The 13,976-nt window shown below is 33.6% G+C and overlaps 1 protein-coding gene across 1 annotated transcript in view; it reads right to left on the bottom strand.

The window, feature by feature from the left end:
- The window catches only part of POGLUT1 (protein O-glucosyltransferase 1), a 31,497-nt gene that overhangs the window by 2,843 nt on the left and 14,678 nt on the right, over positions 1–13,976 (bottom strand). Inside the window, exons 5-9 of the mRNA XM_031959695.1 lie at positions 12,821–12,942; positions 10,637–10,696; positions 6,349–6,448; positions 3,010–3,068; positions 1,138–1,305 (exon numbers count right to left, since the gene is read on the bottom strand). Of these exons, the coding sequence (XP_031815555.1) occupies positions 1,138–1,305; positions 3,010–3,068; positions 6,349–6,448; positions 10,637–10,696; positions 12,821–12,942 (509 nt within the window). The remainder of the gene's footprint in view (positions 1–1,137; positions 1,306–3,009; positions 3,069–6,348; positions 6,449–10,636; positions 10,697–12,820; positions 12,943–13,976) is intronic.

Raw genomic sequence — 13,976 nt, 5'->3', positions numbered from 1 at the left:
AATAATTTAGAGGTTTTTAGAAATTTACTTTAAATGAATGGATACCCATCAATTGGAGAATGGTTGAGTAAATTGTGGTATGTGAATACTATTGTTCTGTAAGAAATGACCAGCAGGACGAGTACAGAGAGGATTGGCGAGACTTACATGAACTGATGCTAAGTGAAATGAGCAGAACCAGGAGATCATTATACACCTCAACAACGATACTATGTGAGGATGTATTCTGATGGAAGTGGATTTCTTCGACAAAGAGAAGATCTAACTCAGTTTCAATTGATCAATGATGGACAGAAGCAGCTACACCCAAAAAAAGAACACTAGGAAATGAATGTAAACTGTTTGCATTTTTGTTTTTACTCCCGGGTTATTTATACCTTCTGAATCCAATTCTCCCTGAGCAACAAGAGAACTGTTCGGTTCTGCACACATATATTGTATCTAGGATATACTATAACCTCTTTAACATGTATAGGACTGCTTGCCATCTGAGGGAGGGAGTGGAGGGAGGGAGGGGAAAAATCAGAACAGAAGTGAGTGCAAGGGATAATGTTGTAAAAAAATTACCCTGATATGGGTTCTGGCAATAAAAAGTTATTAAAAAAAAAAAAAAAAAAAGAAATTTACTTTAAGCCTTTTACAAGCTGTATCTTAAAGTCTTTTTGATCATTTAATATATATCAGAATGGTGTATGTTTACTTTCAAGAAATTAGGGCTGGCCTATTTCACAGCTCAAATGAATTTCTATTAGACCAAAATGGGCTCCTCTTATATACAAGTTCTTTGACAATAAAGAGTGTTTCTTATTTACCTCTGAATCTTCTTTAGCATTTAATAGAGTACACTTAACAGACATAGTAGATATCTAGTGACTGATGAATAATAACAAATCAGCCAACATTCTTTCTGTGGTCTCTACCTTTTTTTCTAAACCAAATATAGTTTGGAGTCCAATTAATGTAGAAGAGAAATATTTTATACATACATGCACACATATATCTGTTTGTGTATGTGAATCTCAAATTTGGGCTCAAAAGAGCTAAAATAAAAACTTCCATTAAAAAAAAAAGCCTTTCAAAAATAAATGGGAGAGGTAAAATCATTAGCAATAAATTCACATAATAGCAGTTCCATACCTGACATTGGATAGATCTGTATTGACTGGGATATAATGAACCCATGGTTTTAGCTGTGCATAGAAGAATTCTTGCCATTCTTCACCTACATGGAAGACTAGTGAGCCACACAGAAAAAGGTGTTTGAACCGGAAACTTGCAGCTACACCCCGAAAATTAAAAAGGTATCTGAAAAAGAGAAAAGTACTAAGTATTTCTGGCCACAAATGGCAACTTTTTAAAATCATTTGTCTATTTCTTCTTTTCTCCCACTGATGATATCTTTCTATTTTTCTTCTCCTCTTTCTAAATTCTGCTACAGTCTCCCTTATTCCCTTTAAGTAGTTTTCAACAGCCACAAACATTTCTCTGTTTCCGTATATGATCAGGGCCCAATTTTAAAAATGGTCTGATGAAGTTAAAGCCATTTCTAATCATATAAAAAAAGCTCTAAATCACTTTTGTTTAGAGAAATGCAAATTAAGACAACTCTGAGGTGCTACTATATACCTCTCAGACTGGTTAAGATGACAGGAAATGATAACAATGAATTATCTTGTCAGGAAAAACTGGGACACTAATACATTGTTGATAGAACTGTGAATGGATGTAATCATTCTGGAGAGCAATTTGGAACTATGCTGAAAGGGTTATCAAATTGTGCATACCCTTTGATCTAGCAGTGCCTCTATTGGGCCCGTATCCCAAAGAGATATTAAAGGAGGAAAAGGGACCCAACATGTACAGAAATAATTGTAGCAGCTCTTTTTCTATAGGGGCAAGGAACTAGAAACTCAGTTGGAGAATGGCTGAATAAGTTATGATATATGAATGTTATGGAATATTATTGTTCTTTTTTTTTTTTTTTTTTTTTGGGCAGGGGTCATTTTTTCTCCAAGCATATATATTAATAGAGTATGGTCCAATTACTATTTAGCCTCATGTGCTTGGGACCTCAGTGCATCAACTTGAGCTTCAGCCCATTACAATGTCCTATGGCCAAGGCCTAACCAAATTCCAGTATTCACAAAATCCTGGCCAGCCTGCTTGCATTTCTCCCCAGCACAGGCTGCTCCCAGCCTTCTGTCCCTCTGCCACCGGTGCTGAGCTGTCACTGCTTGGTTTATGATGTATAAAAATCACTCATGGACTTAACTCAATAAATGGAATATTATTGTTCTATAAGAAACAATCAGCAGAGTGATTTCAGAGACCTGGAGAGACTTACATGAACTGATGCTAAATGAAGTGAGTAGAACCAAGAGAACATTGTATATAGCAACAAGATTGTGTGATGATCAACTCAGATGGACTTGGCTCTTTTCAACAGTGATCAGGCCAATTTCAACAGACTTGTGAAGGAGAGAGCCATCTACATTCAGAAAGAAGACTATGGGGACTGAATCTGGATTACAACATGGTATTTTCAACTTTTTTGTTGTTGTTTGCTTGATTTTTTTTTTCCTTTCTAATTTTTTCCCCCTTTTTATTCTCATTTTTTTTTTTTATGCAGCATGATAAATGGGGAAATATATATAGAAGAATTGTGCAGGTTTAACCTATATTGGATTACTTGCTATCTAGGAGAGGAGCTGGGGGACTTGAAATACAAGGTTTTCCAAGAGTGAATGTGCTTTGAAAATAAAAACTATTATTAATTTTTTTTAAAAAGGAAAAAAAATTATCTAAGCAAATGTTTGCTTGAATTGTGATCCAAAGGAGTTTTTGCATAATTATCAATAAAGATCTCCATCAACTTTATTCTATCCTGAATATTATGATTTTGTTCTTAAATTCCAATTAGGTATCAAGTACGAAAACTGACTCACCAAGAGTTAATGATTAAATTAATATTGGGGGAAAAGAGAAATAAATATCTAACTTAAGTCTTACTTGTATTTGCAGTGATCCACAAGTGCGACTTCCTTAGCAGGTGGTTTTCCAAGAGTATCCTTTAAATAAGAAGAAAATTTTTAAAAATTAATTTCATGTAATTCATTTTTTAATAATTTCTGCTGAAAGGCTTTGGAACCACAGTTCAAGAGTACATGACCTACACTTTTTCAATTTTTTGACTCACAAAGACTACTGTGAAATCATAGTACAGGGAGTTACAATTTAAAGACATCAAAAAATGAATGGAAAATGGATGAAATTATATAGCAGTAGAAATAATCCACTAAAGGGAATAATGTATACTTACTTAGCTTATTTAATTACAAAATCAATGTCATAAAGGTGATGTTCTGCCCAGAGTCTAGAGTAGAGAGTCTAAAAGTAAAATATTTCCAATGATTGTTAACATAAGACTTTTGAGGGAAAGAGAGTGCCCTGATTCTGAATAACTGCTATCAGTTCTTTTCATGAAATATCTCTAAAATGGAGGCTAATTCATTACTTATCTAGTTATCCTAACTTAATGGAAATAATCCTTATTCTTAATTTAAAAAAAATTGTATTATATACAGTGCTTTAAGGTTTACAATGCTCTTTCTTCATGACAACTCTTGAGAAATAGAAAGTGAGATAGGGAGGTAGGTAAGGCAGGTAGTAGTATCACCATTTTACTTATTCATACTAGATAAGGGACAGGGAGAGAAATCAAAATCAAGTCTTTCTGATTTTTTTAAACTGAGGTCCACAGACAGATTTCAGAGGTTGGATTACTGGTAGTGATTCTCTTACTATATATTTCTTGCATTACAAATTAGTAATTCTGTTTTACTTAAAAGTTTTAAGAATCTGATTATACCTAAAAGTCTGATTACCTCTTGGTGTGTGAATCTCAAAACTAAATCATGAAATTTATAGACCCTTGAAGTAAAAAGAGTTCATCAAACAGAATCCAAAAACCATCCTCCGCCCTTCATCCCTTCCTCCCTCCTCTTTCCCACCCTCCCTCCCCCTCTTTCTGTCTCTTTCTCTCACTCTCTTTTTCCCCTCTTCTCTTCCTTTTCCTTCTTCTCCTCCTCTCAAACTTAATACATTTTACTGGTACCTTACATTTTTACATCAAAATTATTTCTGAAAAAGGGGGAAAAAAAAAAAACTTTCCAGCTCCTCCAAACTGAATCAATTCTTGTAACAAGGAAAAACGACTAAGTAACAACCACTTGATAAAGGGATTGTCTCTGATGATATATCCTTTCTTTCCTCATAGTTGCCTTCCTCTTTGCCATGAGGAGAAACATGTTTTTTCATTTGTTCTCCAGGACTATCACTAGTTACTCATTTTCCAAAGTCTAGCTTCCTTTCAGATATTCTTTTATTTAAATTGTTGTAGTCATCAAGCACATTTAAGTTTCCTATGTTTCTCTGAATTCTTTATATTCATAATTTATGATACAATAATATTCTATTACATTTACATAATTTAGTTTTTCTTTAGTCAGTCTCCAATCAATAGGTATCCATTTTGTTTCTGTTTCTTTGTTATCAGAAATTGAGCTTCTATGAATATTTTGAAATATATTGGAGCTTTGTTTCTGTCTTTGACCTCTTTGGGATATATGTCCAATAGCAAAATCTCCGAGTTAAAGAATATGGATTTTTTTAAAAACTTTTAAAGCATAATTCCAAGTTGATATCTGTAAGGTTTCAAACAATTTCCAGCCCCATAATCAGTGTGTTACTGTACCAGTATCCCCACAGAACTGATTGTTCCTGATTTTTGCCATCTTTGCTAATCTAAAGGGTCTGGCATCATAGATTCATAGAACTAGAGAAGGAAAGGACCTCAGAAATCATTTGATCCAACCACATTTTACACATGAGAAAACAAAGTCTAAGGGAAGTTTATAACCTCCAAGTTGTTTTAATTTCTATTTTTTATGAGTAATGATTTGGAGCGTGTTTTCAAAAGGTCAAATTATTCTAAAAAGCTATTTCATTGTACTGGGGAATGGCTTTTAAGGTCTTATATGTTTGTGTTAATTCTATACCTATGCTGCCTGGATATTAGAGATTTGTCAGCTATATTTGCTGTAAATATTTTTGCCATTCTCAAGTTCCCTTTTTATTCTTTCTATTAGTTTTATTTATGCAAAAGCTTTTTAATTTCATGTACTTAAAATTGCCTACTTTGGTTAAGAATCTTAGGGGGAGAAAGGTACCTTTTCTCTCATTCTCTTTTATTTTTTAATAATGTGACTTTTTATATTCACATTAGATTAGAGTGGAAGCTTGGCATATTGGCTAGAATGGTGACCCTGCAGTCAATGGATTTGAGTTCAAGTCCTATCTCCCCAGCTGAATGATCCTGGACAATTTATTACTGTAAAGATCAAAATCGATAATATAGGCAAGTGCTTTGTAAGCCTTAAAAGAGCCCTGTACATTAGCACTTTAATTACTCAGGGTAGTATGTCCACTGAAAGCTTATTGTGATAAGATCATATTATATGCTGATTAAATCTAAGTTCTGTCAAACTGCCTTATCCCATCCACATCTTTCTAACAGACAGAAGGGAACTTCTCTCTGATTTATGTCCCCAGCTTTATCAAATACTGAGCTATTGTTTTCAAATAATTCAATCTGTATCACTAATTTACTTTTTTTAACCAGTACTAAACAATTTTGATAAGTAGGCCTTTATAATACAAATTGAACTCTGGTAATACAATGTTCCCTTATATTTGCATTTTTTGTCATTATTTCCCTTTAGATTTTAAATCTTTTAGTCCTTCAAATGAGAGTGACATGTAAAAAGAAAAAAAAATAACTATAGTTAAACTATTTAAACTATATATACATATAAAACTATAGTTGCCTTGTTGGTGATTTGGATGTTTTATCATTGGTTATCTAGAATCTTGGTTGGTCACTGCATTGATTAGATTTCCTAAGTCTTTCAAAATTATTGTTGTTCTTTATAATGGTTTTGTTATTGTACTCTGTTATTGTGCTCACTCCACTCAATGGATTCATATAAGTCTTTCCAAATTTCAAAAGATTACATTTACCTGTCATATTCTGGCCAGTATCTCTCCAAGGAATTAGAAGGTTGTCATTTTGACAAAGGAAGGCATATAAAGGACACATACTTTCTTTCCATAATAAAAACTACCAGGAATAATGCTGACTTAGCTTGCAGTGTTAACTAAAAAGTGGTTTCTTTATTAGCAATTACTAACATATTAAGTGGTCTCCCTCTTCACCCCACCACCCAAAGAAAATCTAGGTTAGAATTCTATGTATTAAACATCTACTGCACTAAATCTGTCAATAATTACTTTTTCAGATTTCCAGGCCTGATTTTTAGTGTATTCTGCATCAACGAGTCCTGGATTTTCCCGAGATAGAAGAATTAAGGGATCTCGCTCTGGACTTGTCCTATAAAAGAAACAGATCATGTAAAGTCTTTTGAAGTTCTCCATAATGACTACTAGAAAATAATAAAAAATAACATGACATTTACATAGCATTTTAAAAAAGCTTATATATATATATACGTATATATATGAAAATGATAGCACCTATTTCACAAGATTATTGTGAGCATCAAATAATATATATAAAGTGCTTTGCAAAACTTAAAGAGCCATATATATTAACTATTAGTATTAATAAAATAATTACTCATTATTTTATTTGAACCTCATACAACCCTTCAAGAGAGGTCCTACAAGCAGGGTTATCCCCTTTTTACAAATGAAGGAACTCTTCTTTCCTAAAAAACCTTAAAAGCAAAATCTAAATAGTTGTTTTTTTTTTGTGATCTTTGATGTTTTCTAAAGGGTTTAAAAAAAAAAAGCTTACTATTCCTATGGGTATTAGTTGTTAAATTCAAGAAAGTACTAAACAAGCTTCCTTTTCCTTCTCTCCATGTCCTGAACATGAGGATGAAAAGTGACATTATCAATGAACTTCCAAAAAAGTCATATGGTTGCTTCATCTATGCAGATGTGAAATTCCTATTTGCTAGAATCAATCAATAAGTGCTTATGAAGTCCCAACTGCTATCAGGCAATATGCTGGGCATGGGGGATGTAGACAAAGAATGAAACATTCATTTCTCAAATTAGTTTTTCAGTATATCTCATCTAAAAATGATGTTATATTAGATTATCTCTTAGGTTTCCTTCAGCTCTGAGATTCTATGGGTCTCAAATGAAAATCTGTATAGCATCTCTGCTATATGTGACTGAATCTTAGAGTAGGAAATACCCATTATAGTCATAACTGAAAAGAAAAATCAAACCTATGAGAACTCTGACAAGTGCTTGTCCAAACTCATCTTGAAGATCTTCAGTCATAAAAATTCCATATTTTCCAAGGCAACCCACTGCACTTTTGGATGGCTCTAATTATAATTAAGTTTTTCCTTATATAGAGCTGAAGTCTATTTCTCTGCAACACTCAGCCACTGGTCCTTATTCTGTCATAATGGGCAAAAAAGATCAAATGTAATCTACCAGATGAAATATTCTTCAACCAGAGCTCATGTAGCTTGATCTCCAAAATGCCCTAACCAACCTGATTGACTTCCAGTGATGTCAATGTCTTTACTACAATGTGGCACCCAAAATGAAACACAGTACCACCAGGGTGTTTGTCCAGGGCATACTGCAATGGAAATTTCTCCTCATTCATTTTAACTTTGTACCTTCTTTCATCTGGTCTAAAAGTCCATTAAAATTCTTTGACTACTGGGTCTTTTGTTGACAAGTCATCAAATTCAAAAAGGCCCCCCGTATCTCTTTCACGTGAATCATTACCTAGACATAACTTCTCTCTATTTGTACTTGAAAAATTGATTTTGTTATTCAAGTGTAAAATTTTAAATTTATCCTTATTATATTTCATTTTATTGTGCTCAGCTTGGATAGCTAGATAGTGTAGAAAACATAGCTTTAGGCCTGGAATAAACAAGATCGGAATCAAATTTGTCCTCAGATACTCACTAGCTATGTAATCCTGGGCAAATCACTTCACCTTGTTTGCCTCAGTTTCCTTATCTGTAAAATGAGCTAGAGAAGGAAATGGCAAGCCACTCTAATATCTTTGTCAGAAAACCCCACAATAAGGTCATGAAGAATCAGACATGATTAAAACAACCAAACATTCAGTCCATCTTGTAGTTCATGCAGGTTTTTTTGGATCCAGACTGTCATCTATTGTTCATTAACTTTTGTGGCTTTGTGTCCATTACAAATTTGATGTTTGCCTTCTATGACTCTATCCAAATCCTTGATTAAAAACTGTTGAATGACACAGGAGCAAGGAGGGATTCAACTCTGAGAAAGAACTCACCCCATGATGATACACCCAATAATGATTACACTTTGGATCTGATCATTCTACTAGCTTCAAGCCTACCTTATTATTATCTAGTCCATATTTCTCAACTTGTATACAAAAGATGGCATGAAAAAACTTTGTCAAATATTTAATAAAATCCAAGTATACTATATCTATGGCAAAGGTTTTAAAAATGAGTTCCATAATCTGACCCCAAATAGACATACACATATACACACACACACATATGTATTACACCAGTTGGAGGCAGAGCAACTGGCTATATCTTACCTTCCTCACAATAGCCAATTATAGGGCTTATCTCCAGCACAATAACCTCTTACTTTTATCTACCAATACTACTTGACTGTCTCCCCTTTATGCTGTGCAAGCTCTCAACCTGTCCCCTTCTGTGTCTGTGCTATCCTAGTATCCATAGCGTTTTTGCAGATATCACTGGGAAAAATCCCCCCTTCCCCAAACCCCACATCCCTCTCAAAAGGCAGGCTCTGCAAAATATTGCAATAATTAGTGAATTCTAGCCTCATCTTTCTTGTTTTTTTTTTGTTTTGTTTTGTTTTTTTAAATCATTCTAAGTGGGACAGAAAGGGTCTCAGAGGATAAGCAGGAATAAGTAGGTTGTAATCTGCATCACATGCTCATTATATTATCTCCATCCCTAATTTGGATCTCTTCCAAACTTTATTATTATTCATAGTACTACAATGCTTCTAGTAACTCAGATTCACAATCTCAGTGTCTTCTGGGAATCCTCACTTTCTCTCATACTACTTATCTAATCAGTCCCAATCTCATTATCTCTAGCTCCACAGCTCTCAAAAGTTCCTGTTAATTTTCTCACATAGTCACCAGCCAAGTTTAGGCCCAGATAGCCCTTTGCCCAGATTAATGTATTATAACAGTCTCTTAACCCATGTCTTTTTCTTCAAGTCTCTCCCTTTATCAATCCATTTTCCATAAAGCTCAGTGATTTTCCTAAAGCAGAGATTTAATGATGTTACCAACTCACTCAATAAATTCCAATGGCTCTCTAGTAATTATGATTATATATTTCATCTTTATCTCAACTTTCTAATTTATTATTTTTTGCATAAACTGTAATTATACAGCACTGTAACTGTAATTGGCAGCAGCACAATAACATATTTTGTAACTATATACACATTCTTAAGAGTAGCTAACATTTATATAGTGCATTAAGATCTGCAAAGTGCTTTACAAATATAATTTTATTTGGTCCTCAAGACAACGTAGGAAGTACATGCAATTATTACATCTATTTTACAAGTGAGGAAACTGAGGCAAGCAGTGGTTTATTGATTTGTCCTGGATCATACAGCTAATATCTGTCTGAAACCAGATCCAGTGCTCTATTCACTGTGTCACCTAGCTGTGTGTGTTGGGATAGGAGTGGAATTGGGAGAAGGAGAGTTCTAAAAAATTTTGTAGTGATCAAAAAAATTTGGAGATCAGGGATTATAGCATTCCTGTAGCTAATAACAACTCTATCAAAAAACAAAAACAAAAAAGGAAATTAAGTTAGTCAGGAATCACTGTTTCTCAAGGCAAATGCTCACAAAACATTATTAATATATTCTACGATTCCGACAAGAATTAAAATCCAGCTCAATGGCGTATAGTTTGAAGACTGAAAAATCAGGATGTTTTATCTTTAAAGTACTGTACCTTCTAACTCTCCTATTTGCTTGATAATAGCATGTGAAATAGCAGCAGAATGATGTAAGAGAAGATATTTCATGGAGCTGACTTTGTTCTTTTATTAGGGTAAAATTTTAAGGAATATCTGTAATAAAATGAAAACTGCCTATTTTATGTGTAAGAGCATCTATCACAAAATCATATGCCCTTTTCCTTTCCTGCTTTAAAACTAATGAAGATGTGAAAGACCATATCCTGTATATGTAAACCCTGTAGGAGAAAACTACTAGGGATCAGTTTCAAATTAATTTTCACAAAAATGCCAAAGAGTTCAGGAGCTAAAATGATAGGTCAGGTCACCTTTTTAAATTTTCGTTTCCTCTGCTTTAAATGATGGGGTAAGACTAGATATTTTCTAGATTTTTTGCCAGTTCTAACATTCTAATTTTTGGTTTTTTTAGTATTTTGTTTATTTCTCACTGGATTTGAATTTACCTTGGATTTATAATGCCTATGGATATTCTTTATTTCTTCTTTGAAGCTATATTACTTCATGACATTACTTAAGAGCCTTTCATAGATGTCAACAAGCATACTCACCTAGATCCTCTAAAGTATCCTTTTGATACTTTCTTTTCCCATGGCCACTTCTCTGCAGACCTAAAATACAGACATATTGGTCAGACAGCTATGTCACTCCTCTGACAAAAATCCTTCAATAGAACTATTGAGTAATATGAGAATCTCTTACTCCAGCATTCAAAGTCCCCCATAATTTAGGACAATCCTATCTTTCCAGCTTTATCTCATATTATTCTGATATATATATATATATATATATATTCTATGCTATAATAAAGCTAAACTATTTGTCTTCCACACCATACACACCCTATACATTTCCATTTATAGGCCTTATCTGGGAATTCTCTATTTCTCTTTACTGGAGAAGTAAAAACTTTTGGTGATTACACATCTCTAAAATTATAAAGCAATTAAGAAATGATGAACAGAATGATTTTTGAAAAATCTGACAAGATTTATAGGAACTGAGGCAAAGTGAAGTGAGCAATGGCAGGGGAACATCATACTCAATGACAGCAATATTTTAATAGTGACCAACTGTAAAAGACTTAGCAAATCTGATCAAGAAAATAATTCAAGATAATTCCAAAAGATCCATGATGAAAAATGCTATCTACCTCCCAAAAGAGAACTGATGAACTGAGTACAGACTGAAGCTCGTTTTTTAAACTTCATTTTTCTTGGGGGGTTTTGTGTCTTCTCTTTTGCAATATGGCTAATATGGAAACATGGTTTACATGACCTCACATGTCTAATCAAAGTTATATTGCTTGCCTTTTCAATGGGTGAGGGATAGGAAGGAGAAAGTGAATTTGAAACTCAAAAATTTTTAAATTAATGTTAATTTTTATATGTAAATAGGAACTATTTAACAAAATAAAATTTAAAATGCATTTTATACAAAGCAGTTGATGAGAAAAGAAACTTTGACAAAATGAGATTCTTTCTCTATGCAAGTTTTTAGTAACATTGCAAATAATAAAAATTACAAAACAAATAATGTCTTAAAAAAAGATGAAGAACTCATGAAAGGGATCACATGCTTATGGAAAGAGATAGTCAACACTATCAAACACAAGTTAAGTTAAGGGAGATGAAGGATAAAAAAGATCATTGAATATGGTATCAATAGGAGGTCACTGATGATTTCAGAGTAGTTTCAATAGACAGAAATAGTAAAATCAGAATTCCGTTTTCAAGAGAGAGAAGAAAGGAGAAAAAAAACTCAAGATTTAAATGAAAACAGTGAATATAGATAACTTTTTCATAAAGTTTCATAGCAAAGAAGGGAAGAAAAATCAGACAGTAACTGGAAGGGATATAAAAATGCAAGGGAAAGTTCTTTTAGATTTGTTCATTTGTTTTTTTGGAATTGAAAAGACTTGAACAAGGAGTAGGAGGCCGGGCCCTTGTCTTATATAATATTTAATGTATCTCTTCTAGTACCTTTCATATGCTTCATACATTCATTGTTCTGCAAACAACTGATTAAACAATATTTATCGAATTAAAATGAATACAAGGTCATCAATTAAATATGTTGAGTCATTCTTACTTTACTGAGTTTCCAAAAAGTAACATCAACCTATTTCTGCTTCACAAAATATCTATGGTTTTTCATCTTAAAAGTGACTTTTTCACCTTTCTCAGAAAAGGCAATAATTTGAGAATGTGATGTAAGAACATAATAAATAATTACTGCATTGTAAGAATAAATAAGAGGAATTCACCTGAGGAAGGGTGGAATGAAATGACACAGGCAAAGAAAGCAGAGCCAAAAGAACAATGCCCATAGTAACTGCAACAATGTAAATAGTCAGCCTAAAAAGGCAACAAAATTCTGATCAAAAACAACTGTCAATGTTACTACTGCACTGTCAAAGTTAAAGGTCACATTGCATAAAAAGCTTTCATGCAATATGCTTCATAATGCCGTGTTGAAACAAAATCCATTTACAAGTTAACAAAAGCAGATAAATGAAAATGCTATAAATTTCATTATCCACTCTAAAGTATGGCCAAACATGCCATACATGACCATAGACTAAACTGGCATTTTGACATAATGGCAAAATACATTAGAAACCTGTCAGATTACATGATAACTTCTTTCTAAATTATTCACTTTCATCTTTTTAGCTACAAGTTCTGCAAAGGAAACAAATATAAGAGGAAAAATATACCTTCTGAAAATCTTACCTTGCAAGATCTTCTCTTAAAAGATCCCATCGCCCAAGACCCGTAGGATAAATTGGCCAAACAGCAGGTCCCCCTTCCCAAAATGTCCATGCAGGATACATGATATCATGGTACTCAGAAGTCTTCAACAGAAACATAAAAATCACTCTAAAACGATCTTGGGATGAAGTGACAAGAAACCAACTATAGTCATTTTCACAAGTTTCCCAACAAGATCTTCATTTTTTCGAGTTTTCCTTTGTTCCAGAAATTTTGTTCCCCGCTTTGTAATGTCTAGAAATAAAATGGCAAAGCTGGCTATGGATGAATTCAAATTACTACTGTTTTCTAAGGGAAAGATGAGCATAATACTACTGAGTTTTCAATTCAAGAAAATACTTCACCAATGTATTCAGTAGAGACTCTCAGTATAGGAGGGACCTCAGGGACTGTCAGTTTCATTTATGATATTTAGTATCTTTTTTCTCTGAAAACTTGCTTTAAAGTCCTTCACACATATTTATCTTGTCTCTCCAACAACATGTAAGCTCCTTGAGGCCAGGAACTATGTTATATATACTACTTTAATATCCCTTCCCACTTCCTGAGTGCTCAACATACTTGTTGACTAATTTAATAAACCAAAACCTACATAAATTCGGATAGAATAAAGTAGGATGTTTTAATAAGGGGCAGCTAGCTGGTGCAATGGCTAGAATGCAAGGTCTAGAGTCAGGAAGATTCCTATTCTTGAGTTCAAATGTGGCCTTAGACATTTCCTAGCTATGTGACCCTGAGCAAGTTAATTAATCCTGCTTGCCTTGGTTTCTTCATCTGTAAAATAAGACAGAGAAGGAAATGGCAAATCATTCCAGTGCCTTTGCCAAGAAAACTGCTCTAGGGATGATGAAGAGTCAGATGTAACTAAACAACAAAAAGGCTGAAGGCTATCCCACATTTTTTCAGGAAGATCTAGGAATCCTCCCACTTTCTAAGCTTACTTTTGATGAACCTTTCCAAAAGGCTGAAACTATGAAAAGGTGCACTTGAATCAGACAATGGAGCACTTCAGGCTAATTACCTATTGGATATGAGGCAATGACTCTATTAGCATAAGGTTGGAAAAATGGCTCTTCTCACTGTTTGGTGCTTCCTCAAGGATTGGACTTACCGTAAT

Source organism: Sarcophilus harrisii, chromosome 3 (assembly GCF_902635505.1).
Source record: "Sarcophilus harrisii chromosome 3, mSarHar1.11, whole genome shotgun sequence".
In the NCBI taxonomy this organism is placed as follows: Eukaryota; Metazoa; Chordata; class Mammalia; order Dasyuromorphia; family Dasyuridae; genus Sarcophilus; species Sarcophilus harrisii.
This window is presented reverse-complemented; position numbering and strand designations above follow the sequence as displayed.